At 38.1% G+C, this 27,738-nt stretch overlaps 1 protein-coding gene across 3 annotated transcripts; it reads left to right on the top strand.

Moving 5' to 3' along the window:
* The first annotated feature begins 23,105 nt into the window (after positions 1 to 23,105).
* On the top strand, positions 23,106 to 26,716 carry LOC309502667 (uncharacterized protein). 3 transcript variants are annotated; one of them, XM_082175128.1, is made up of 5 exons: positions 23,106 to 23,903; positions 23,993 to 24,078; positions 24,449 to 24,748; positions 25,016 to 25,291; positions 26,443 to 26,716. In XM_082175128.1, exons 1-5 carry the CDS (start codon positions 23,842 to 23,844, stop codon positions 26,511 to 26,513), a joined length of 795 nt encoding a protein of 264 aa, XP_082031254.1. In that variant the 5' UTR covers positions 23,106 to 23,841; the 3' UTR covers positions 26,514 to 26,716. The 3 variants fall into 3 exon arrangements, 2 of the variants coding, with proteins under 2 accessions (XP_082031254.1, XP_082031255.1); XR_014207363.1 differs by having other exon boundaries at positions 23,108 to 23,487; positions 23,959 to 24,078; XM_082175129.1 differs by having other exon boundaries at positions 23,109 to 23,487; positions 24,040 to 24,078.
* The last annotated feature ends 1,022 nt before the right edge of the window (positions 26,717 to 27,738 follow it).

Consider the following 27,738-nt stretch of genomic DNA (forward strand, 5'->3'; position numbering starts at 1 on the left):
GATTTTTTTTTCTCGTATTTAAAATTGTATATCCTACAATTTAACTATTAACTAATATTTAACTAAGACTTTTCTCTTGCAATTGTGAGTTTATATCCTGCATTTCAAAAAAAACTTCTTGCATAATGCATCTTTATTAATTCTTCATATGTTATTGTACTCTGTGACTCTTTTTCTTGGTCCATACACACTGTGTTCTCTTACTATCATTGTTATCTGTTTTCTTCTTCTCATTTCATTACCAGTTTCATTCTGTGCCTCAAAAAGCACTTGTTTTCCTGCCCCGGCAATGAAGAAGGCTCTTTACACACCACTCAAAGTGATCAGTCCACAGAGTCAATGTTTGCCTTTGACAACCGTGTTTACTCCTGAATAATCCTGTTCATATAACAATTTACAGCACATACAGTGAAAAAAATTCTAATAAATAAATATATACAGTATTAAAATACTAAATGGTTTTGTAATGTATCAATAATAATATACAATAAATGTCTCAAAAAATATTACTTACTCACAAAGATAATAAATGTTTATATATATATATATATATATATATATATATATATATATATATATATATATATTTCTGCAGTTATTTATATTTCTTATTCTTATTTCTTATTGTATATTTTCTTATATATTATCACATATTTATATTTATTAAATAAAATATTTTTTTCTCTTTTATGTTTAGGCTTTATATATATACTTATATATATTGAATTTACCCAGAATTTATTTTAAAATTAGAAATCATTTTGCCAGCCCCATTTTTCACATTTGAAGATTTAAACAAAATATATTTTAAATTTGAAACCATATATTTAGCATATATTTGAAATGTGATTTTATCACAATTGACACTAAGTTATAAACAATTAAGATTTGATGGATGAACTTCCATCACAAGTTTATCTATCAAATCTTAATGTACCAGTTAATCTGGATCATTTCCATTCACACAGAACATTTTTTCAACCACTCAGTTTGGTTACTGAATGTGGTTTATAAAAATCACTCTTGTTTATAACTGAACTGTGTGCGAACATAACCATATTTTATGCATAATTAAGCATAATTGCTTTGCTGTTATCATAAATATATCTAAGCGTATGTCTCTGCACACAGGAAGGCATACCAAAAAACATGTGCATGCACAATGCCATTTTGTGAAACAGAAACGCAGCTGGAATGGTCCATTAGAAAGCACAGGATTGCTCATGTGGCGAGTTTTCCCCCCAAGACTGATCAATGAAGCCGGTCGATCCCATCCAAGGCTCACTGATTTCCCTGTGTCCTCCAACTGTGACTTTCACAAGAATGAGGCACATGCACTATTCACTTTGCTATTCCACTGATAAATACAAAGAGATCTGCACATTTCGTAAAAACAGATGTGCTTTGAGGTTTGACCAATTTAATGCATCAACTCCTGTGCTTTTGCATGCAGGATGGTGCAAAACATACAGAACAAAGGACAACACTATCCTTTTCCCTCTTTTCACAAAAAACAGTCATAAGCACCAGGCCATATAGCATGTGACGCTCTGAATAAAATACAAGCTGGATGATTCAACTACACACACAAACATCACACCCACACAGTATAGGAACATCCTCTGTCCAAGAATTTTCCCAAGAACATCATGACACAAAATTTGCAACAATTTGCCTTTTGCAACAGAAGTGCACAAGGTTGTAGGCATGAGATAGCAGCCGGTGCTACAGATGGGCTCAGAGACAAGCAGCTTAACACATTAGATGTTTTGCTCTGTCAGTTAAAGTTCAGACCACACAAACAAAGCAGTTGTGTTGTATTTACGTCAGCAAGAGACCACAGACAGACTTGAGGCCACTCACTCTCTCTCTCTCTCTCTCTCTCTCTCTCTCTCTCTCTCTCTCTCACACACACACACACACACACACACACACACACACACACACACACACACACACACACACACACACACACACACACACACATCAACAATTGGGTAAAAGGACAGAACACTAATAAATTAAATACATTAGAGACAATTGCTGATCTGTTCAAACTGTACACAATAAAAATTCAATATAAAACAGTATGGTAATGGTGCAGATTAAAACAAATAATTTATATTGAGGCTTTTCAATGTATCCTGACTGGTATTTGATCAGAATCAGAATCCAGATGTAAGAGGAATACTTCTAAATGTAAAATATATAAGATAATACATGAAATATATAAGCTCTAAGAAAGTTGTGTCATTGTCCAGCTTAAGTAAGTTAGCATTATTAATTTAGGGGCTGTTTTCATAACACCATTTTTAACTGAAAACAGAAAACGTTTTGCGTTCTGGCCGTTCATTTACACGACAACGGCATTTTGGTGGGCTGAGAATGCAAATTTTGCAATTCAAGTGTTTGCAGAAGAGTTTTTGAAAATGATAGCGTTATCATCTCCAACAGATAACGATAGACAGACAGATGGCAAAAGTTACTTTTAAAAGTAATGCGTTACAATATTGCACTACTCCCTGAAAAAGTAACTAATTACGATACGTTTAATGGAAAGTAATGCATTACGTTACTTTTGCTTTACTTTTTATCACCTGGCTGAGGCTTTGCTCTCTTTCAAGCCTTTATGGTGTCTTTGACTGAAGCTCTTTCTGGCAAGTGTTTAGCGCCGTAATGCATTCTACAACATAGCCTTTATAACATACGCCTTCGTTTTCTTTTAAAAACGCATTTAGTATATTATATTATATTCTGACCACTTGGAATATTTCCTGATCCCTAGAGCTATGTATGCCAAACAAAAGATCTCTCAACATTATTGGTTCATTTCCTTGTACAACCATTTTTACTGAAAATTTTTACTTTTTTGTACTTTTGTACTTTTTGTCTGTTCCCACTTACTTATACAGTAAGTGTGCATGTCTACGTAATGGAGATGAGGGAGCATTTTTATTCAGTAGTTTAAAAAACTGTTTAAGCAAATTAATTAAAATGAAAAATAAATGTGCGTTACTTTTTCAAAAAAGTAAGTTAAATATTAATGTTAATTTATAAAGTAATGTGTTACTTTAATTGTTACATCAAAACTGGTAATGCCTATATATATACACACTGTAGCATGTAGTTTCTATGGTTACAGTCCTCAGTTCAGGTGTGTATTGTTGAGTTACCTCTTTTAGTCTCTATAAATTCTCTTAGTTGCTCCTCTTTCTTTGTCTGGTGTTAGTCATGTTTAGTTGACTAACCATAGGTGTGCTATTGCTTTCTCCTGAGATTATTTGCATCTCAGTTTGTGGATTAAAGATTACCTTCCTTGGACTCTTGCCTCCTGTGCCTTTGTGAGTGAGCTCTACACAGCAGTACCCTGACACATGTGTATGTTCTGTTTAAGTTTCTTTCTAGTTCAGAATACAGGACAAACACGACAAGTAGAAATGGACTCATCACCAGTGGTGCGTCTTCTCCTCCACCCCAAACAGAGGAGCCTGTTGGAATATTTGGGCTGGGTGCTCCAGCACGGTGGCGTCCCCATTACCAACCCCCGTTTCGCACCCTGATAACAGCCAGCCACCATCCCGCTGCATGGATACGACGCCAGAGCCCACCGCAGATGGAGGAACTGAGCCTGCCGTGATGAACGAGCCGGAACCTACTACAAGGAAGGAGTCATACATTATCCCGGAGTCTGAGCCTGGATCGTAACTGTGGGAGACCTCGTGGAGTACAAGGGAACGGTGAAAGACTCTGCCCACACTCCCACCGTCAAGGGTGAGCTGTTGTCAAGCCCTGTTTCTCCTGTCCCAGCTGATCCCGCCCAGCATGAACTCTCCAGTGCCCCTTCTGGTCCCGGCCATCTCAGAGTCTCCTGTGTTACCAGAATTACCTCCCAGCCTCCCTGTCCTGCCCCCTCATCTAAAATCAGCCAGTTCCTCAGCCTTGCATTTGCTGGTTCCCCTCAGCCCCAGATCCCCCCTGTTGAGGGGATTCCCCACTGTTCCCATCACTCCACCTTGGCCCGTCACCCTGACTCCTCTGCCTTGGTTCCTCCTTCCCTCAGCTCCACGCGGGACTATCAGACTTACAGCCACTGGGCTCCCTCGATCCTCCGACTACACCTCAGTTGGACGTCGCCTCGCCTGCGCCACGGACTTGCGAGCCGTCCGCTGCCCTCGGTCTCTCTCCACCCTTCTGGCTCTGCCCTCCCTCTGGCTCCACCACGGCCCTCAGTTGCTCTGGCTCCACCTCAGCCCTTCGGTACACTGGTGTCACCTCGGGGGGTCGTCGCTATGGCTCTGTCGCGGCTTCCGAAGCCTGCTGTGTCGTTCTGGTCCATCTGCTCTCCGTCTACGCTCTGGGCACCCTCTCCACTGGCTCTGTCTCCATCAGTCATCCCCATGGCTTAGAGGAAATCTCCACCATTCCTCCTCCCTCCCTTAACTCCACCGTGGGGCATCATTCTGGCTGGACTCTGGGTCACCATCTGGATCCTTCTGCTCCTATCTCCGCCCACCATCTTTGCCACCCTGGTCTCCTTCATTGGCTTCAACTGTTTCCCTTTCCTCTGCCTGCTCTGTGCCCTCCTCTAGAGCCCTGGCCCTCCCTCCTCAGTTGGACCTTTTACTGCTCGAGGCTGTACTTTTCAGGGGGTATTTTTGTTGTATTTATCATTAAATGGTTATGCTGCCTCAGAAGCCTGCCCGAAATCAGTTTTGTAAGCTACCTTCATGAGCAAATGCCGCCTGCAAAGTTATTGCCTGATGGCAACAAGTCAGCTGGCCAAGATTTTGGACGCAGCCTTAAGCCAGGGACACACCAAGCTGACGATTTTTTTTTTCACAGTCGGCTTTCATCAGCGATTCAGCGCTAGTCTTTGGCGTCAGTTTGGTGCGTCCCTACCCTTAGAATACTGTTGATCATTAGCCTAGCAACATGCTAATGCCAAACTGTATTAGTTGTAAGTTGGGACTACTGTGTGTTTAGCGTACTTGAACGGCCAGAGTGCTATCTGTGTTTCTGTAAAAGTATGCTTGAAATTAATATTAAATGTGCTCCAACAAAATTAGATTGTATTGACAAGAGCACTGCAACACAGCACATACCTTGATTATAAATGTGTTTTTAGAGAACGGGTTTATCATAGCGTACTGTTATGCAATGAAAAGATTGGATAGCACCCAAGATAAATAGGCCAGAGCCAAAAACTGAAATCATTTGGAGAGGCTGTGGTACTAGAGAAGCAACAGTATTGATAACAGCAGGTACTTTCTGTACAAACTTTGACACTGTTTGAGACAAGTAGTCTCATAAAGATATTGTTACTGTCAGTCTGTTCTAAAACTCCACACTGAAAGATCATATAAAACAGAATGACACCAAATAAAACAAAATAAAGCAACCATTTACGAGGAGTCTGGCCAGTGAAAAAAAAAAAAAGCTTAAGAACGTTTTAACAGAATGAGATCAGCACTGCCACCCTGAACAACCGTCTGCCTCTTTCACTGCTGGGAAATGCAAGAAAGCCTTATTTTCCTAAAAGCAACATTTATTTAGTAAATAAAGTCGTTAAGCAGAGAAAATACGGCATGACTGACGTCAGTGGTGTCCTGAGGGAAAGACTTGATGAATATCATAGAGCCAGGCTTCACTTATTATAAACCCACTAAAGTATACTGCAAATTGTACACTGTACATACCTAAAAGTGAATGCTTTCATGGAAAATTACAATTTGCTTTCTACAAAGGGCACACTCCAAAAATGTACTCACTAGATAGCATATTTTTGTTTACTATATAAATGTATACAAGCATTAACACACAATATTATACTTAATTCACACTGCATATTGCAGAGTACAGTTTTCATTGTTATGTACATACTATATTATTCCTACTACAAGTACTACATTCTAAGAGCGAAAAATGCACTGCATTCTAGTAAAGTACAAAGAACAGCAAACTATTTTAGGCCACAGATGATTCACTGCTCAATTTTGCAGGCCTGGAAGTGACCCTGGAGGAGGCGGGGGCCTGGCAGAACGGGGCGACACTGGGAGCGAGGACCAACGTGGAACCAGAGGGAAGGAAGATTCCGATCCAAAGCGGAGCTGAAGGGCTGACAGGTTGAGGTGAAAAAATGGGGCCTGGAGGCCTAAGGTGTAGCCAGGGTGAGCCACTTCACAGAGCCGTGCTGGTGGTGAATAAGGAGCTAAAGAGGAGCTACAAGACACCAGTGGTGCAGGTAATTCTGGGGACTTAGATGGAGTCAGCTGAGAAGATGGTGACATTGGAATGGGCAGGATATTGGGTGGGATTGGGTCATCTACGATGTCGAGGGTAGTGGGCTGGAGAGGGACGAGCTTCGTGGCTAAACTGATGAGCCAGTGCTGCTCAGTTGGCTCATCAGAGAACTATATCACTGGACTTGACTCATTGCTGGATCTGGCGATCGGCTCCAGGCGGGACGGGACGGGTGCGACGACCTGCTCTGGCTCCGGGGTCTCATCGTCCCAGTGCACCTTGTTGTAAAGTTGAAGATAGCCCTCCACATATTCCTGCAGCGTTCATCCATCTAGCATGAGACAGTCCATATTTTTGCTCCTTTTAACTGGTCGGTGATTCTGTCACGTGTGGTAATACCATCGAAAACAAGAACTCAGGAATTCAATCCAATAATACTTTCAGCCACAAAATAGAGTTACGCAGAAGAACACAAACGCTTACCACATTAAATACTGACAAATCACAGACAAAGAAATGAACAAAACAGAGAGAAATTATACACATAGGTATCAAGGAAACTAATGATCGACAGCTGAACGTAATAAGTAACCAAAGAGACAAACTAATCAAGGCTAAAATGAACTGAAGCACAAACAGGAACGAAAAGATAACTAAACTATATATATTATCCTGAGATTGCCAACTAAAGTGTGTGAATTGGCACCAATTTGACTAAATTCGTGAGCTTAGAATTATAAGGTTCTATCTCCACTTTTGGTCAAAATTTAGTTTTTGACATAATATGATCCATTAGGTGTTTATTAATGCCTGTGTGGTGTTATTTTTGTAAAACAATATTTTGTTAGTAGTTATTAATAAAATAAAAAGGTTCCATCTCTCCATTGCCAGCTGGGTTGTAAAAACTTTGATGCTCAATATCTCAGAACTACCCTAAACGGAGATAGAACCTTATAATTCTAAGCTCACGTAATGGTGTTCAACCTTGAAATCCCATTTAAAAACCCTGAGGTACAGGGCAAAATAGCTTCCATCTGTAAGGGTTATGAAGAGGAAATATCTGACCTCATAATCAATGCATTGTTGAGAAGATTATGACCAATGATTGATAAGCTGACAAGTGGGCCTGACAGCTGTAAGAGGTCTGGCCTTCAAACACAAGGGCAGAGTCAAATTGTAGAAATGAATCACAGTTAAGTCCGTTTGGAAGATCAATCTATCTGCCTTCAGGGCATTTAAAGGACATTTCGTCTTCCAAGGCAATCTCTGGCATTTGACTAAACAAGGTCAAAAGTAATGGAGCAGGCAGCTTTCTGTCTAATGTCAAAGTGTTTCTTTTGTAGGCTCCCTCAAATGTGAACCATTTAAGGATGCATACATTCAGCAGCGTCTACTATAGTTTGTGACGTAGTGTGAAACAGTGACCTTTCAAAACCCTCTCTACTTCCAGTTTAGATGAGCTCAACACTGTGTACTGGAGAGTTATAATACACGTGCACTACATTTTTCTGAGAACAAATGCGAGTGGTGCTCTAACAAGCCTTACTTTAGGTAGTAAACAACTTGTCCAAATGCTTTGTGAGGTTATTTCTGAAGGGAAAAACACACTGATGTTAATAGTATTGCGTCAGGAAGCGCATGACTCTTTTGAACAGGCGGATGACCTGAAGGAGGAAAGGAATGGGGAGAGAGACCGGTATGTGAATTCGGGACAGTAGATGAGGGGTAAGAAAGAGGATGACAGTGTAAACAAGCTGAGACAACACCTTTTGAATGAGTCAGTTGATTAAGTGCCACCACCTTTGTGATTGTAAATCATTCATGGTGTCGCACGGCACATTAGAGGGAAATATTGCTCATAAATTAAACTGCTCTTTTTACAGGGGGTCTTCATGGTGAAAGTCAACTTTGTCTCAGTAATTAATTGGTTATATTACACTGATATGGCAATGCATGGATGCATTGTTCTATTTTTTATGGGTAAACTTTTTTTTTTATTGTAAACTAATTTATAGTTTTACATTAAACTATAAACTCTCTTTGAAGGATTTGTTTTCTTTTCATTTTTATTGCAGACATTTAATCTAAAATTCTAAATGAATCATATCAATCAAAAGTTCGGATTGTTTGTTCATTCGTTCTTTCGTTTATGATACATTGACAACAATAATAAATGTTTCTTGAGCAGCAAATCAGCATATTAGAATGATTTCTGAAGGATCATGTGACACTGAAGACTGGAGTAATGATGATAAAAATACAGTTTTGCCATCACATAAATTCCATTTCTAGAATATATTCAATTAGAAAACAGTTATTTAAAATTGTAATAAAATTTCACAATATAACTGTTTTTACTGTATTTTTTATCAAATAAATGTACCATTGGCGAGCAGAAGAGACTCCTTTTAAAGACACTAAAAATCTTATCAACCCAAACCTTTAAACGGTAGTGTGAGTAATCATTTTCATTAGAAATATCAGAGAAATAGGAGACTTAAGCAAAGTTTTCAATCTCATTACTATCTAGAAACAATTGAGATATTAATTTGATCTCGCTTCTGTTTTTTCTTTTTCCTGTGCGTTTTTCCCATTTCATGTAAATGCAAATAAGTGCATGAGAGGAATGAATATGCCTGTAGTCCTCTTTTTAATAAAATTCTGTGAGGTTGTGTCTTTTTTCCCAGACTCAGCGATGCACCATCCACATAAGTGTGTTCATGTGCATAAGCATATCTGACTATGTGTGAGTGCGTGTGCGTAATTGTGCACGCAATAAAGCAGTCGGTCTTAATCATCTCCTCTCCTCTCCTCTCCTCTCCTCGACACGTGAGAAATGGTTGGCGTCAGAGAGCTGTGAGTAGATAAAGCTTGATGTCACTGGGAGAACATCCCCTCCTCCTCCGCCTGTTCTGAGTCCAGACGAGACACACTGATCCAAAGCACAGGAACTCCAGATATTCCAATATAAACTGATAAATTAACCATCTCTTGTTGACAGTCACATATTGCTGTGGATATTTATGGCTGTTTTGACCGAACAGAAGCCTATAACTGATCAATAATGCCCCTCCCCGCCCCTCCTTTTCCCTGTGCATCTGTCACCCCCCGAAAAAGGGAATCTCCCTCTCTGCTCTGTATAAAAGGATTACTGGGACTTGAGTTAAGAGACTTACCTGTGGTAATGAGATTAATGTGGGACTCTGGCCCTTTGGCTCCAATGGTGAGAGTGTCAGCGTAGAGGCCACACACACACACACACACTTGAGTGTAAACAGACAGCATGCTATGCTGACGTCACATGCCAAACATGCATAAACCGATAGATAAACAAGAGACGTAAAAGACCACATGTAGGCTACAGGTGATTGAAATGTCATGCAACTAGTAAAGAACATGCCTGGGTCCTCAAAATTTACCTCAAAATAAGAAATTATATTTGCATAAAAAAATGCAATTGACTAATAGTCGTGCAAAAGACTATTTATAGAACTATTAGGATTTTTTTGTAAAAATTTTATCGACATTATTTTCATTATAATTTATAGTTCACCCAAAAATGAAACTTATTAATCATTTACTCACTCACATCGTTCCAAACCTGTGTGACTGATTTTCTTCTTCTGATCACACATTTTTTTTGACAACCAAACATTATGGTGACCACTGACTTTCATAATGGTCAAAAAGCAAATAAACAAACAATGAAACATTTCCCAGAATATCATATTTTATGAAACACAGAAGAGAGTCAAACAGGTTTGGAACGACATGAGAATGAGTAAATTATGACAGAATTTACATTTTTGGGTAAACTATTGCTTTAAATATTCTAATATTCATACGTTTTCATCCCTTTCTATGCATGTGTTTTAATATTTATAAATGTTTTCAATAGGGAATTTGGGGATAAAATGTGCTAAATTGTCATGTACACAATGCCAAAAAATATGCAGACATGCTGATTGTGAATGCTGAAAATGCTGAAAATGTTAATGGTCTTTATGCAAAATATATAATTTGTTTTCTGTTATTTAATGTTAAAATGTGACCTGAGAATATTTACGTCTTTCAGATTAGTAAAAAAAAAGAACGAAAAAAAAGTCCAAACTAAGGTGTAATACATTCATATTATTCCAACCAAACAAATAGGCTACACAATCACAAAGTAGAAGCAAAAGCCACTGAAACACAGGTGTGCATAAAATGTGCACAAGTTATGAGAAAGAAGACAAAAGATAACACACTCAACATGCACAGAGAGTATTTGAGGAAGCAGCTGGCTGTCATTAGCAGTGCTCTGTCTGGCTGTGGGCTGTGTGGGTTGCTTTGCCGTTAATGACCGCAGTGGTGTAACACACGAGAGTAATTTACACGTTTCGTGGAAGTCACATTTAATCTCACGAAATCCAGGTCAAATATTCAGGAAAGGGAAGGCTTTGTTCTTTTACTGAACTGTTAGAAGCCAATCTTACTGAAACTCATGATTTAAAGCACAAGGAACAAGTGTTTGAAGACTGAACGCTGCCATAGCATGTGCAGAGCAGGCGGTGACTCAAGAAGACTGCATGCTAATAGAACTGAGTCCAACCCTCAACAAACAGACATGATTCATCTCTGAAGGGACGTGTCCCTCATGTTTGCATAAATGAAAACTGACAGGACTCAGACATGTCAGATTCAGTAGCTCCAGGAACCCACCGAACGCACGACAAACTGCAGATTAATGATAAAGCACATAAGAAGTGAACAACATCCCTTTATACCAAAGCATCCCAATGAGATTAAAAAGTGGTAAATTATGTTGGTTTTTTTGCACAAACAAAGCATTCATGTCATAAAATTGAGGTCAACCACTTGAGTTACATGGATTACTTTAATGATGTCTTCACTACCTTTTTGGGGCTTGAAAGTGGTAGTTGCTTAGGCTGTCAACGGAGGGATAGAAACCTCTCAGATTTCATTAAAAAGATCTTCGTTTATGTTCTGAAGATGAACAAAAGTCTTACAGGTTTGGAACAACACGAGAGTGAGTGATTAATGACAGAAGTTTCATTTTTGGGTAAACTATCCCTTTAAAAATTTAGCTGTTTATGATCTTAAAATCCAGGCAAAAAAGAGACATAAAAGAAGCGCCGGACTCAAATACCCGGATGAGCGGTCATTGTACAGCATTGTTATTGACGACAGTAATTTTTGGGGAATAACCGACCTCGGAATGTCACGACTGACCAATCAGAATCAAGCGTTTCGGAGAGCCGTGTAATAAGCATGTACCTCCAATGGGCAGTAATGTCAGTAATTTCATATAATATAAACAGTATCACAATATAGTTATTAAAAAAATAATCATCTGGTAATGTCATTTAGGTAATCCAGGAAATAAATAGGCCTACTTAAGAAATGACAGCTACTTTATTCAAATGAAAGGCACTGTAGAACTTAATGGATGCGAAACAAAATAGGGCTGATAACAAGTCTGTGCAAAGGCAGGTTTAAAATTAGTACCAGTTGACACATTTCTACAGTTGTCTGGTAAATGCCGCCCAGTCCTAATGTGAACTCCCTGTTAGAACGTCAGGAGTGAGCTTATGATGTCTTAAAACGCTACCTACGTAGGCAGATCACCCGGCTTTGGAAGAGATGAGACTGAGGACCAGCCACACTCTTAAGACCTTTCATTCTGAGCTCTCCACAGTCATCAAGCAAGTTAAGACTAACCTCAGCTGAACTGCAGCAGCATTAAGTGCCTGCTTTAAACTTGCCAAACAGTTGGTGAGGTATGAGGACAGGGCTGTGATGTAACCTGTCCTCTGCGTTTTGGTACAAGACCTGAAGCTGGACGAGACATAGACAAACACAGGCCCAAGTCGTTTTAGCAGAGCTTTGGTCTCATTTGAGGATGTGAACAACTGCTCTGCCACATGTGTGAAATGCCAGTGGAATAAAGTAGGTTTTTTGGATTAGGAGCATGATTGCTAACATACCGGTCTGTTACATTCACCACAGAATTTCCGGTCTTTCATTCCTGCACAGAAGGAAACATCAATCTCTCCCTCCTCATACTCAGGAAGCCTTGTGTAATGTCTCATTTTTTCCTCAACTATTTCAGCTGGATGTGCTGTTCATGTGCCGCACACACGCGGGTTCCCTCTCTCTCTCTCTTCCTCCTTTTCTTCCTCTTATCTCAACAATGCACCTGCAAGACAAGGAGATTTTCCATATGCAGACTGCAAAGAAATGTTATTCCACCCACTCTTTTTTTCTTTTTCCCTCCACCGTCTCTCTGATCCACATGCATACGTGCACACAATACGAGCACACTTTCCATCCCTCTTACTCAAAATATTATTACCATACACACCATGGTGACTACGTCAGCGTGCAGCTTGAGCAACAAAAGACAGAGTCCATGAAGAAAAGAAATGAGAAAGAGAAACAGGAAAGGGAAACTTTGTCTGAGGTAATCTATTAAAGGAAGTCTCAAGTGGTGGGTCTTTTCTGAGGAAAAGATCAGCAGGGGGAAATACTAAATGCATACTAGAAGCAAATGATAAAATGCACTAGATGTGCATAGTTTGAATAACTAAATGAATAGGCTTCTCAAATTTTAACAGTGAGGAAAAGTTTTTCCCGTATCCTTTGTTGTTGACGTCAAAATGTTAAAATGCCGTAATCCACAAACAATGCTGGGTAGATTAATTACAAATTATAGTCGGTTACTGATTCCAAATTACATGACAATAATTGTAGTTAGTAACGTAATCCATTATATTACACTTTTAAGGTAATATAATCCGACTACTTTTTGATTACTTTTAGATTACTTTTGAACTAACTCGTTTATCACATTGATTTGATTAGGATAATATTGATATAAAAATATACAAAGAGAAATAAAATATATTCCAATCTTTGTTGTCAACAACATGAAGTGCATTAAATATTAAAAATAAGTCAGGGTTTAGATTAGGGCTCGAACTGTACTGTATGTAGTCTGAATACGAATATTTTAAAATGAAATATAATCTAATTACAAGTAATTTTTGGATTTTCCAGAATACATGTAATCAGTTACTACAAAAAGGACAAACTACGCATGGTAAAAGAAAATACATATAAACAGACAACAATGTTTTTGTGCTGTGAGTTATTAGGTTAAGACCAAAATGATCAGTTTTCCTATTCAGCTTATCCCTATAATTGGCTTATGTTAATCATTTTCCTTTGCAGTTCACAGTAAAATGAATCCGAATTTGTTCAGCTAGCTTTGTGTAACAGGCCACTGGTGTAAGAACAACAAGGTGTTGAGAGTGAATGACTATTGGGAAATCTCTGAAACTGAATTCTGTCAATGGAGTTACTGGCAGAGGAAAGTCAAACAAATATGGGTGTAACGATAGCCTCATGTCACGATTCGATACATACTGTATCACGATACTGAACTCAAGATACAATATTATTGCGATACTCCAAGACACATGAAAAAAGGTTAACAAAAAATGTACTGTTGATTTAAAATGCTAAATTTGATATTACATTGTGGGTGTAAATGAATATGCTTTGACTTGGTGCTGATAACCTAATGCACAGGACAATGGTGAAACCAGCATAAAAATATGATTCTGAAGCTGAAAATACAGAATTATTTTAGACGAATATGCTTTCACTCTGTCACTGACTAGATATATTTAAAATAATATAAGCCACTTTTTACTGGTAACATAAGACATTTGGCATTATCAGGACACACAAATATTCCCCCATTGCATTATTATACATTATATTCAACATTATATATAGTAGGTTAATGTAGTACTGACACTAAAACTCTGAAGACTGAAAACTGAATTTTTTTCTCACAGTAATTTTTTTATCTTAGTAATTTAGTAAAAACTATACACAATACATATTGCATTTTTAATTGCGATATATTGTGACACTATATATTGTTACACCCCTAATGTTATATAATATATTATGTTAATTTCAAATAATATATTAATATATTGGTCTTTCAGTTACTTGAAATAACAATCAAAATAACCACAGTCAAAACTGGTATTTATGGAAATTGATATCCAGTATAACTCAAATTAATATTCCATGTCCAAATATTTATTAATCTGGCAAGTAGTAATAAATAAGCAGGATAATGTACAGTCAGCCTGTTCTTTTCACAAATTAAACCCCTTCAGAGTGACAAGACCCTTCAGCTTATAGTTTATTTTGCGATAATGACCAGTTGACTGTACATTAACCCTCATTTGTTTGAATCAAATTTGGGCAATTCAAAGTTTTCCATCTGATTTGTTTTTAAGATCTTTGTTCGTGGGCAGGGTTGTAAGCAGCCATAGTGTGCTGGCAGAAATCTACAACCCAAATAAACATCTTCAAAAACAAAAACAGCCTCCCACTATTCATTACCAGAACTGCATGTGCTGAATGCAAGGCCCCAGTGTGTGTCGGCGGATGTGTGCTGCGGGTATTTTTAGAGGTGCCTCACGTATGCGCTGTGCAGTTGATGTCTGCGGCTCACTCATATGGCTAAATGTGGACAGCAGTTCAGAGCTCTCGAGAACACATGAACAAACGTGCGTACTACTTTACAGCCAAACACGTTAGGCCTCCATGTGCACCCACCCACAGCACGAGAAACCATTACACTGTACGTTAAGCATGAATGATCTGCTTCCAAATCATTTATAAATCGTCCAAAATGTGCATGTAAGTTTTTCAAGTAATCGAAACACCCTACATGCAGTGATGTAAAAAGTGTGCTGTCAGAAGCTACCAGAACTGTCACACAAAACTTGAATGATTTCTGAATGATTTCACACTGGCGGTATGAATCTAGTGCAACATGTCACAGTCTCTTTTATGCTAACATTTTAACCCTTCAATGATTATTAGCATCTGTTAGCTGAATCCTATTAATAATACAGTAGAGGGTTATTATTATTGCATTATAGAGATTTTACCATGGGTAAGGGGTGCTTTTAGGTATAATATGAAGCAGAGGGGCAATTTGCATCAAAGGCTGATAAATGCACACTTTGTGACTGCATGATATTAATATGTCAAGTTGCTACATTGTTTGGCATAATGCCAGCCTATGGTCTTCATTGGCTTCTACTTTGACCCTCTCTCAAACACTGTAGTGGTAGCTGAGGCCTGGAAGAGTTTGGTTCATGTTTTGGACATGTCGAGAAGATGCTGTTTTTAGCGCTTTGAATACTATGTTCATGCACTTCCAAAGGATGAGGACTTGGGCTTGAATTGAAACGGTTAAAATGACGCCATTGTTTCTGTTCGTATCACTGTGTATTCAAGTGCCGAGGAAGCTACAATTCAGATATGGTAATGGACGTTTCGTTTCCGAAATGGGCTGTAAGCGGTAGACCAATCAAAACAGACTGGGCCATCTGACCAATCAGAGTAGAGTAGGCTCTCAGAAAGGAGGGGTTTAGAGAAACTGAATCATTGATCCAACCATTTCAGACACTGTGAGAAAAGAGGTGATTCTGCAATGTATATTATGAGAAAATGAAGGTGTATTTTTGACCTTAGATGCATGTGAATCTATTGTAGGGGACTTCCAAAATAAAAGTAGGAACCTTTAAAATAATAATAATAATAATAATAATAACAACAACAATGTTGTTTAATTTATATAGCACCTTTCCGGAACTCAAGGATGCTTTACAATGGTGGTAAAATAATACATAGACAATGAACAGTCATAGGCAAACACAAATGATGATGACATGACAGTACATTATCACTTTTCCAATTACACTATCATTGAGAACGACTGCATGCATCACTTAAGACATATAGCATTTGTGTTAGCAGAAAACGTTTTTTGAGTTGAAATATGAACTCCGAGATTGACATTGTGTTGAGTTTCAGATCTTGGGTCCTACAAGTGATTGACCTGAAATCTAGGGACAGAGAGGAACAATATTACTTGCTAAATTAAAATGTATTTTCTCTTATTGTTGTTATTATTATTACTAAAAACTGAATGTGTAAATATTTGTATTAACACATAAAGACTGAACATTGATGGGGCACATCTGGGGAGATATATGGTTACACACTGTTTGGCACTGCAAGGACGATCAGCTGTCCTTCCCGTCTCCCTGTAGCACTGTCTTAGGCATCTTACATTACAGTTTATTATTGCACTGGCCACATCTGCAGTAGGACTATGGCATGTTCACACAGCTGATCAGGGACCCTGGGCATCTTTCTTCTGGTCAGTAGACAGTCTCTTTTGTGTCCTAAGTTATTAGTGTCTTAAGGACTGTTGCATGTGCACAGGTGCAAGAATTATTTATGGTTCATTGAACAAGCATGAAAAACACAGTTTTTTTAAACCCTTTCCTAAAAAGATCTGTAAAGCTTATTTGGATTTTACAAAATGATCTTATAGAATATAGTATCTCATTTTCTCCATAGCGGAATTGATTTTTAATGATAACTTATGAACAGTTAAAGACAGACCTACTGTTGGCTACAAGGTTATTAATTTATGGTATTTGCCTTTGTTGAAGCTTCATGGGATTGTAGTTCTTTGCCTCATTAAAGATATTAAGTTATAAAGTATAGAGTTCGTCCCAGATCCAAGTGGGTTTGGGTCCAAGAATCCAAGTGCCAGACATGGGTTGAGTATTAGTATTAGTTTCGAGTTTTAGTGGCTTTGGGCAGTTTCAAAATGGATCTCTGAAGACCAGAATTCTTTTACAATACACTTTTAAATGATGTTTCTTATTTGTAATCTCTGATTTCGGTCTATGTCATACCCGGTCCTGCAGGCTGTGCAGACGTCGCTGCTTATTACATTACACCTAGTTACATTCGGGTCAAGTCAGGATTTTAAAAATAATGCCAAAGGGTCAAATCAGACTGCCATTTTGAATGATCCATGGTCATTTTTTTCCTTGTTTTTTCTCAATACTCCCACACAATTATAGCCAGAGCTACTTTTCTCTGTGCGTGACATGACAGAAATGGGCAAATGATATATCTATGCACATATCCAACAAAATCTGTCCCGACGGCTCTAAAAAAGAAATCGTTATTATAATTTATGAGAGTGTATATGGGTAAAGATCTCATTTTATTAAAAAAAAGTTATTGTACGAGTTATATGGTACATACACACATATACACAAACACTCTATAGTGCAGGTGATGAGGACTATGTGAGATCCAGGTGTGCGTAGTTAGGTGCGTAGTTAGTCTAATTATAACCTTATCCCTAGTCTTGACCCTCAAACAGGCCTTTAGCATTGATGATGGGAAATGCTGTCTGTGACAAAATCAAAGTAATGTTGTGATTCACCTTGTGGCTGGTTATTATTACACCATTAAACTTTTCAAAAATCCCTATAACAAAAAAATTATAGGAAAAATACTTTTGGAAACAAGGTTGCTAAAAAGTGGGCAGACACTGTTATACAACTGTTGTTACCATAATTTTATCGAGGCAAACATTTTTTAATTGTGTATTGCAAGGCTGGATTTTTGGTACAACATGCATTTGTGCATGGCTTCAATAAAAGTGCAGCAAACGCATTATGTTAAAAGATCTAACCTAATAAAATGCTTACATGTATTCGTTTATTATCATCCGAATAAACAATTTTTCAGCCATCAAGCTCATCCACATCAATCAGAATTTAGTTTCAGAACTTTCTGTTTATTTAAAACAAAAAAGCATTCAGTGATGTATTAAAATCAACCGGTTATCATACAATACTGTCTCTCTTTCCCCCCACACATGCAAAAACAAACACAGGCACATGCAAATTACATTTACTGTGGGCAGAACATGGTCTCTATCCAAAACGCTATTTCATTCGCACGCTCTCCTCCTCTCACAAGCGCACACATCCAGCAATGCTGTGAAAAGCATTGGACTTGACGGTTTTCCTGGTTCTCTCCCCTGGGCAGATTGAATCTTCACAGTGAAGGCTGGTATAAATATTTAACCTGCCTCCTGATGGGGTCACCCTGTCCGGGGCTGCTGGGTTTTCACACAAGCCCACATGGTTTGTGTCTCTCACACACACACACACGCACGCACACAAAACTAGGGCAAGGACCCGACAACAACCTCAGAGACCTCACACGACAAACGAACACATGAGCGAGCTGATATATTGACCTCACACCCTCATCTCTCAAAGCATCTGGACGCTCACAGTGCGGTCGCAGCGGGCTGCCCCATCTGATTTCATCCCCATTGGCTACAACTCTCTCACACACTGTGACATTTACGCAAGACAGATGAAACACACGCACATGCACAGGACCCAGCAGGGAGGCTTATCATGTGCGAAACGAACCAGTAAGTGACACCATGACGGCACAAGGCCTTTTTATTTGTACACACACCCGAGCGTCACAACCCTATAAGCCATTCAAATGAATGAGGCATGAAAATAATGAGGTTTTTGTTAGACCCTCCATGTACCTCACTAACCTGACAATTACTGTCTCATCATAAGTCATGAATCACTGTTCAAAGGCATAATCCGAACCCTTACCCCAAATCTACTCTTAGTCTAATTATAACCGTATCCCTAGTCTTGACCCTCAAACAGGCCTTTAAAGGGCTCTCACAACGTCAGGACCAGCCAAAATGTCCTCACGTTACTCTCTTTGTCCATATACATTGAAAACCTATGAATGGTTTAGAATCACATTATATGTCATTTTAATGTAAAATACTGTCTGAAAATACAACTCTGCATTTATTTTGTAAAAACTATGAATTACTATATAAATTCCAGTGAAAAGCACTAAAGTGAGTCTCAGAAGTTCTCAGTTTTAATTCTAGTTTTGTTTAATCTTATTTTTGTTATCAGTAATGTACATTAGGCTGTTTTGTGTTACATTTTGTGTTATGTAATAAATGTATATTATATATATATATTTTGTGTCGTGTGTTACCCTGATGATGTTTTGTTATTGCATTAGGTATAATGAACTAGCAAAATTTATTACAACATTTTAAGTTGTATGCATTAACATTTGATAAGAATATTAATGAATGGATGAACAATAGTATATTTAAAAATTACCGTTAATATTTATTAAATGCAAAATGCTGTAAAAGTATTATTGTTAGTTCATGATACCTAATGCGTTAACTAATTGAACCTATTTGTGAAGTGTGTGTATGAATCCTTTTGTCAAATGACGACATCACTAAATATTCCCAAAGGGAGGTTGTCACATTTATCTCACTGTAGGGTGCAGATTTGCCAGCAAACTAGTGAAGTACACACACAGAGACACACAAACACACACACATTCAAAACATAATTAACTGATGAAAGGTCAAATCTCAGTTCCACACATACTTTTCAAACCCGACTGGAAGCTGAACACCTTGAGTTCTATTTTAACCTCTAAAGACGTGGAGACATATAGACCAGCGTCTGCATTATTGTCACAACTCTGCGTCATCGCCTTTCATCATCCCTGCGCGCACAGACCTGACTCATGGATCACACAAAAAATTCGCATTGAGGCTAGACACACACTTAGCTCTGCTCTGCTCTTTCTTTTGAACAGACATTAGGAGGTGAACCACCACCACTCTGTGTCAAGGCGTTTGTATTGATTGCTCTGTTGTGTCACCGTAGGACTGGGTCATTTCTGACGCACCTGCAATGACGCCCCCCACCCCCATGGTCAGTCTGACCGACCTAGACAAACAGAGACAGGGTAGGAGGGAGTGCTAAAAACAGTTTGAGGTTTACCAACTGATAGCGTACGAACCCACATTCCTCTGGTTGAGATAACAGCACAGCTCTGGAAAGCAGACTGGGATCAGAGCCAAGCAGAGGGGAACAGGAAATATATTGCAATCAGAAAGTATTCACACTAAATACTATTTTATGTTGCAGCCTTATGCTAAAATGCTTGAGAGTGCTGTGAAAGAGGTTCAAAGACAGATGTTCTCACGGTCTTATGACCAAAGATAGCCTGTGATAATCTCACAGTGTGTGTGCTGCTACGATCTACCGACTAGCCAATAAAAATGTAACATGAAATGGCGTGTTGATCAACGCAACATGAAACTTAAAACGACCTCAAGCTCCATTTGCAAAATTTGCATGCCAAGCTGGCCTCTTTTCCCTAGCCATGACCACGTTCATATTCTCCTCTTACGCTTCCTCTGTTTTTCAGCGCACATAAAAATGAATCTTGCTCTATTTGTTTACCACTAGCGATTTATTCCTCTATACTAACTTGAGTTGTAGCCTACGATTCAATGGGTGCCATCATCGTACAGTCTACATACATGTCATACCCAAGTTTATTAGAACCATGTCGTACAGTGTGTTTTATAATGATCTTATAGGATTGCTGAAATTGAACAGTCTGTAGCTCTTATGAGTAGTTGTTGCCACTGTTGTTTTGACCTGTTGAAATCGATTGTTTTAAAATAATGTTACAAGTTTGCCAATGCTGACATTTGCCAATGGAGGAAATTATAACTTGGCAATAATATTTATAGGCAAACAGACCAAAGCTGTACGTGGTTTAGAGATTGTTACCAACATAAACATTGTTTTGTGAACCTATAGTCAATGCACAGCAAATGTGATCATATGCAAATTATGTTGATTCGTGTTTCATTATGGTTACTTTCACTTTCCCTTTTTTTTTGTGCTAGCAAACTCATTTTGTTTTGAGATTTAGTTGCTTCAATCAAATCTGTCCAGACAGCTCTAAAACATAAATAATTATTAGGCTTTGCATAGTGATTTTCCATAGTGATAGGGAAGGCAAAAACAGGGCGTGGAAGATCGTTTTATGATGCACTTGATGTGCCTTTTTAAATCATGTCCAATCAAGCGAATTTGCAGAAGGACACCAATCAAAACGTACAATATCTTAAAGGCCCCCTGAAATATATATATATATATTTTTTTTTTTTTAGCTTTTAGTACGAATATGTAAGGCTTGAGGTTATGAATAAGCTGGTGTGTTCCAAACCAATGACAAAATAAGCATTTAGGAGAAATAAGCATTCAAAACTTACAGTCTCTCACTTCCGCTAAAATGGATTGTTATGACGTCACCGCGGACTTCAGCTTCTCATCACATCTTCTGTCCAATCAAATGCTCTCTAGAATCTAAAGCGTTCCCCCCACTGATCTATATAGAATGACATTGTCATTATATAGATCAGTGGTTCTAGCGCTGAAATGTGTTGTTTTTTACATCAAGCTGCTGAGTGCCCTTTGCCGCTGCTATCAGTGACAGCATTCTCTTGTGGCTTGATGTACAACCACTGATAAATATATTTGGTTTCGATGAGGAAAAAAAAAACACACGAGTGCGGATTAGAACCCAGAACCTCTGACACACTTGGCAAAAGTTCTGCCACTAGACCATGAAAGTACACAAGCTATCTTCGTGGATCTATGGATTTATTCACGTGAAAATTATCGGCACTAACAATATATATTAGTAGATCTCATTAAATGACAAATTAAACCTAATGTACTATTGAAATTGATTTCTGGACATCGTAGGCCTAATGTTATTTTTTTCCGAAAATTGTTATTGTACACATATATTGTACATATATATTAGCATTATATAGCAACCTCCTCCCCCCACACCCATCTCACCCACTTTTTAAAACAAAATTACGCCACTGGTTAGAGATGTGTGTTCAGTTACTCGATTTTTATTTCATTTTCCAACTGTACGTTGGTTAGGAATGAAATGGCTAGAATTTATTCACACCTCTACTATTGAATCCAACGTATCATCACTGCTTAGATTCGCTTCCATGGCCTGTCAAGTACCTTGCAGTCTGTGAGGTAAACTAAACACTACTGGCTATTTGAAAAGGGGGAGGAGCCATTCAATGTGTCCCGCCTTAGCTTCCTGTTTCAGTGGAAATTACGTCAACACATCATACAAAGCTGCGCGTTTCAAGCAAGGGGGTAATCCAGCACCCGGAAAGCGTACCTTCCCTGAGGGCCGCCATTGGTTAGCAAGCCATCACCTGCTGTTAGCATTCCATTGACTCCCATTCATTTTGGCCTTATTTTGACAGCGAATAACTTTACATCTGAGGCGTTTAAAGACTCTATTTATACATTGTAAAGACACACGGCAATGTATAAAAGGCTCCATTACCTTGTATCTTACGTTATGGCCCCGTAGAAGCCGTTTTTGTAAAAATAGGCTAACGATTGTGTCATAACCACGCGACTCTCTGTCACACAGTAGAGAAATTAGCGTATAGACAGGAAGAGAAGCTCGCAGTCAATCGGTGGGACGTGGAGGCATAAAGTCCGATAAAGTCAAGGGAGAAGCCCATAGAGTGTCATAAAGTTGCTCCTGCTCCTAGCTCATGGACAGCTCCTACTCACGCTCTCCGTCTCTGCAAGATTCGGAAGGGAATGATTCAGATTTCTCTTGGCACAGCTACTAGAAGACTTACAACTGTCAGACAGGTTGCTCACGTCACATCTACGTCGTCAAGCTCAGTTTGAGTCTGCGCAGTACGCTCAGCCATCAGGAAGTGAGTGCTTCTAATTGACTTCACTTTTCTCCGTTGAAATCTATGGGGTCACTGTGTCCATTTCATATACTGTCTATGGTTTCAAGGCACTTCAGTGGGCCTTTAAAGATGGGATGCAACTGAGGTACATTTTTAGTGCCATTGCAAAGGTTGATCAAATTTGCCAAGTGATCGTAAAATTTGTGTTTGCTTTTCATTATGAATAAATTGATGTGAAAAAGGGTAATTAAAAGTATTCAAGCAATGTTCAAAACATTTGAAAAATGATTAAGTCTGAAACTGCACTGTAATTGATCAAAATAGCATTTTCATCTTTCTTTCATCTTCTCGGTCACTATACTCTCATTGTTCTGCCAGCTAGATGACAACAGAATTAACCAATAATAATCACCATCAACACATCACACACTGCCACTCTGCACTTTGAAGATGCTCTCACATGACTGCCGTGGTTAACAAGACAGGATGTGAGAGAAGATTATGAAATGATAATTAAAAACAGTGTACAATAGCTTCACTGCTGAAGGAAACAAAGAGAGGAGAACTCAGACAAGGGAAAGAGCACATTCAAAGGTGAGTGAAAAGGGAGTCTGACCAGAGATTTGAAGCGATGGCGAACAGCTGGATATTGACGGTGGTCTTCCTCCTAAGCATCTTTGTATCAGGAAGCCACACACGAGGTGAGTTTAAATTTGTTATATGGTTACAATTACATCTCTTAATAAATGGTTCGGCCTTTCTTCGTATTATAACATAAAATGTTTGCAGATGCCACTTATATTTTACTGATATTTTATGGAATGAGATTCACACATTTCTATGTGTGGCTAAAGTGCCCAAACACTGTATTTGTTTCATGGTGAAAATCATGGCCTTGTTTAAATCTGTCACAAAAACAATGTTTTGGCTCAATTTTGTGGATAAACAAGTGTAACGGACAGTAACTGTTGATCAGGGAAAATCTGCTTTTATATTCCACTTTTAAGCACGATGCTTCTTTGATTTAATGGAGCTCAAAATGGTTGTACAGAAGAATGAGGGATCTGTTATTTCATGTGCATGTGATGGATTTGTGTTTGAAATATGACAAATACATGTAAGAAAAGCTTCTTCTTAACCTTTAATATCCCACATTTACATTTGTGTAACAGGAATACTCACTTGAGTGAATGATTCTGTTTCCAGCGCTCACATTAACTGGTTACTAACATGCTTTGCACTAACTGTCCTAGGACAACAAGAGAATCAAGATGCTGAAAAAAAACTGACAGGTCAGAAAATATACACTTTTATTTATTTAAAGCTGTTTTGTCCATGAATGGGTATATAGAAAATAAAAGGAAAAACAAAAACAGAATGGTCAGTGAAGGGAGGAGATTGACCTCACGAAAACCAGTCTGGCTTGGTAGAGAAATATAGGTTTTGTGGATAATAATTATTTTTTTTTTTTAAGGCAAAATACATTGTAATACCCATTTTTTTATATTTGAAATATATTTTAATAATTTACCTCAACGTGTCAAAAGCAGATCACATTTATTTATATATTTATTTATTTCAGTTTGATTAAACAAACAATTTACTTTAGTCCAATATTTAATCTAATTTAAATACAATTTATAGTATTTTTTTTTCTTTCAGATTTCAAAGAGCAGATCTTTGTGGAGGGCAGCGATGCGACTTTATGGTGCGCCAATGTCACTGATGTCAAATGGAATGAATTAATTTATATTGTGTGGAACATCAGCATGCAGGGCAGAAAATGTGTTCTTGGTTTGTCACCCAAACTGGACAACACTTGTAATGATGGAAAGATGCTGTATACCACTTCAAAAGGAGTTTCATTATTCATTCCCAAGATTTCAATGGAAGATGAAGGATCTTACTCTTGTGATTTATCAATAAAAGGAGAAAGCAGAGCTATAAATGTCTCTGTAAGCGGTGAGTTCAATTTCAAATTATTGTAACACTATTGTAAAAACTCTTAAAACGCAGGTTAGGTGTAATTCCACAAACTGATCACTAACAACTGATGTTATTAACTTTCATTCAGACTACATCTCTCTGTTTCATTGTCATCATGAACCAGTGAAGAATTAAATTTGTGGTATAAAAAAAATTGTATTTAGAGTTAGCAATGAAGACAACAATATATAATGATGATATCATAACGATATTCAAATTAAATTAAAGTTCTATGTTTTAAAGTGACCCGCCTGGAAACCTATCAGGTCAGAGAAAATGGTCAGAGGATTGCTGTCTGTAAGGCCACATATAAAAAGACGGCACCCACTCTTCACTGGGAACCTGCCTTGAACTTTTCCTTCAAAAACGCTTCTGGCAAGAAGGCTGACACATATTATATTGAGAATCGAGTAAATCTTCCTGATGATGTGACCATCAGTAACCTCAACTGTGTGGCCTCGTACCCCTCTGTGTCCGGCTCTCTGCAACAGAAGAGGACACTGCATATCATAACACCAGGTGAACACACTTTATTTGAAAAGGGATTTACAATCGTTCTGCTAGAAGCACATTTACAGTGCATGTAGAAAGTGTTCACACCCCTTAATACTGTTATCATTTTGTTGTGTTGCAGCCTTATGTTAAAATGTTTTTTTGTTTTTTTATCACAATCTACACTCCAAGCCCCATAATTACAAAGCAAAAAACTAATTTGTGATAATTTTATAAATGTATTAAAAAGAAACTCTTTGAGATATTACTATGCATAAGTATTCAGACCCATAACTATATAATGAAGGACCTTTTTTGCAACAAGATTTGCAGATCTAGATTTGGGGATTTTCTGCAATGTTCCTCCGCAGATCCTCGGACCGTCGGCAGACAGACATTTTCAGGTCTATGAAGTGTGGAGGGTAGATTGTTGTAGAAAATAATTTTAATTGAAAATATTTAGCATAAAGCAGCAACATAAAATGTGAAAGGCTTTCAGGGGTCTGGATACTTTCTAAATGCACTGTAGCACTATCTAGGGTTACTACATTAAAGCTTAAGGTCTCCAGGCTGATTAGCCGCCAGTGAGAGGAAACCACTGTATGACAGGAGAGGGAATGAATGTCCTTATCAAGCAGTGGCACTGGGCAGCTCGAAGACCATAAAAAGTCAAAATCATGTTGATTAACTCCTTGTCACCATAAGCGGAGACAGCGCTCTAACGGCTTCTCATTCTTCGTCTCTGGTTTCACTATATACACGGGCTCTCACACACATACAATATACACACCCCGCGTAACAGCATGCCAGGATATTCTTCATCTAAAGTTTATCAACAAGAGTGAATCTGAGTAAGGAACTGTATGGCTGTATCACTGACAAATGTCTGATCACATATGGTGTGTACAAGCAGTCACTGTTTCTCAGACTATGCAATCTAGTTACATAAATAGTCTGAATGCTTAAGTGTTGTACATTGACTAGTAGGAACATGTGGAGAGGGAGAGCCTCTTCATGTTTGTCGGCCATGTCTGCAATGGCAAACAAGGATACATTCAAGAGTAACATAAGTGTGACTGCACATAATTCATTGGTTAATAGAAATTTTAAGTTTTGTAGGGAGTTTTTCCACATCTAAATTGTGTTCTCTTTTTCCAACAACTTCTGGGGTCGTACAGGAATACAATTTTGTCTAAGAATGAAGGAAGAAACACCAACCCAAGGAGAGAAGAAGAAATACGGAGGATAAACAGGAAGTGGGTGGCAAAAGCAGCCACGATAAGAAAGTGAATTGGAGGAAGGTGTTTATCTGATATCCGCTGACTTTACATTTTAATATAGAGCATCTGAAAAAGTACAGCAGAAGCACCAAAGAGGGCATTAAAAAATGTCATTTATGGTCTTAGTTTTATGTTTATTTTTGTCTTGAATAAAGATGCAATTACATTTTTATTTGGTCTTTGAGTCAACAGTATTTATTGGTAATATAGTCCAACATTTTGCTTGTGCTGTCATTCTTCAATATAAATGCCATGCCATTTGATATTTTGTTATATCATGTCAAGACATGTAAGTGTAGTTTAAGAGTCCAAATGCTTTTGGGTCAATTGTAAAGCTAGCAGTAATTTGAAGTCTCACAAATGTCCACAAATCCTTTTTTTTAAAGAAATTAAAGTAACTGAGATGCATAAAACACAATGTTCCACAAAAAGAAAGAAATAAAGAAAGAAAAAAAGGAAATCTGGGTCTCCTATTTCCCTTTATTTATGGTAATCTAAAGTGATTTAATTATTTACACTTAAGCAATAAATTCCAGAGCCATTATGTCTGTGTGTTTGAGAGAGAGAGAGAGAGAGAGAGAGAGAGAGAGAGAGAGAGAGTGTGTGTTTAGAGAGGAGTGAGGCTCAACACCATCAGCACTTATTTGACTTGTATTGATGAACTTATTGATGAAGTCATTCACCGTTCCTAACCTTTCTAACCACCACCCATTACCAAATTCCTGAAAACCAATTCAGATGACTCTAAACCATGAGCCTAATTACATATTACCCAACAGAACTGAATTGACTGTGGAATAATACTTAAAGTGAGCTACAGGTAACTGTAATCTAGGACATTGTGACTCTATGAAGGGCCATGAGATTCATCAAAGACAAGCCTAGGTTTGTTTATCCTGAAAGGGCCTGAACAATGAGTTTACGTCATGGGAAATCTGGAGTCGTTAATTCTCGGCAGCTTCCTCAAGAAAATAAATAGACAGGAGCAAACATTCTGAAATCCTTTTACAGCATGTTATGGTAAATATTAAGATTTAACAAAGATATTTCAAATAATTAAGATTAAGAGCTTGCACAATAAGATAAAGTACTGAACTATAATAAGTGGGGAATTTATTCAATTGAAATGCAACATAAAGTTGTGTATCAGGAAATGTACGCTGATTCGTGGGATCTGATCATTTGACAGAAAAA

Source organism: Leuciscus leuciscus (genome assembly GCF_965113295.1).
Source record: "Leuciscus leuciscus genome assembly, chromosome: 7".
In the NCBI taxonomy this organism is placed as follows: domain Eukaryota; kingdom Metazoa; phylum Chordata; class Actinopteri; order Cypriniformes; family Leuciscidae; genus Leuciscus; species Leuciscus leuciscus.

Coding starts and splice junctions, on each gene's coding strand:
- LOC309502667 (XM_082175128.1), top strand. CDS start 23,842: ATGAGGGATCTGTTATTTCATGTGCATGTGATGGATTTGTGTTTGAAA. Junction 24,079..24,448: donor TGCTGAAAAAAAACTGACAG/GTCAGAAAATAT, acceptor TTTTTCTTTCAG/ATTTCAAAGAGCAGATCTTT. Junction 24,749..25,015: donor TATAAATGTCTCTGTAAGCG/GTGAGTTCAATT, acceptor TATGTTTTAAAG/TGACCCGCCTGGAAACCTAT.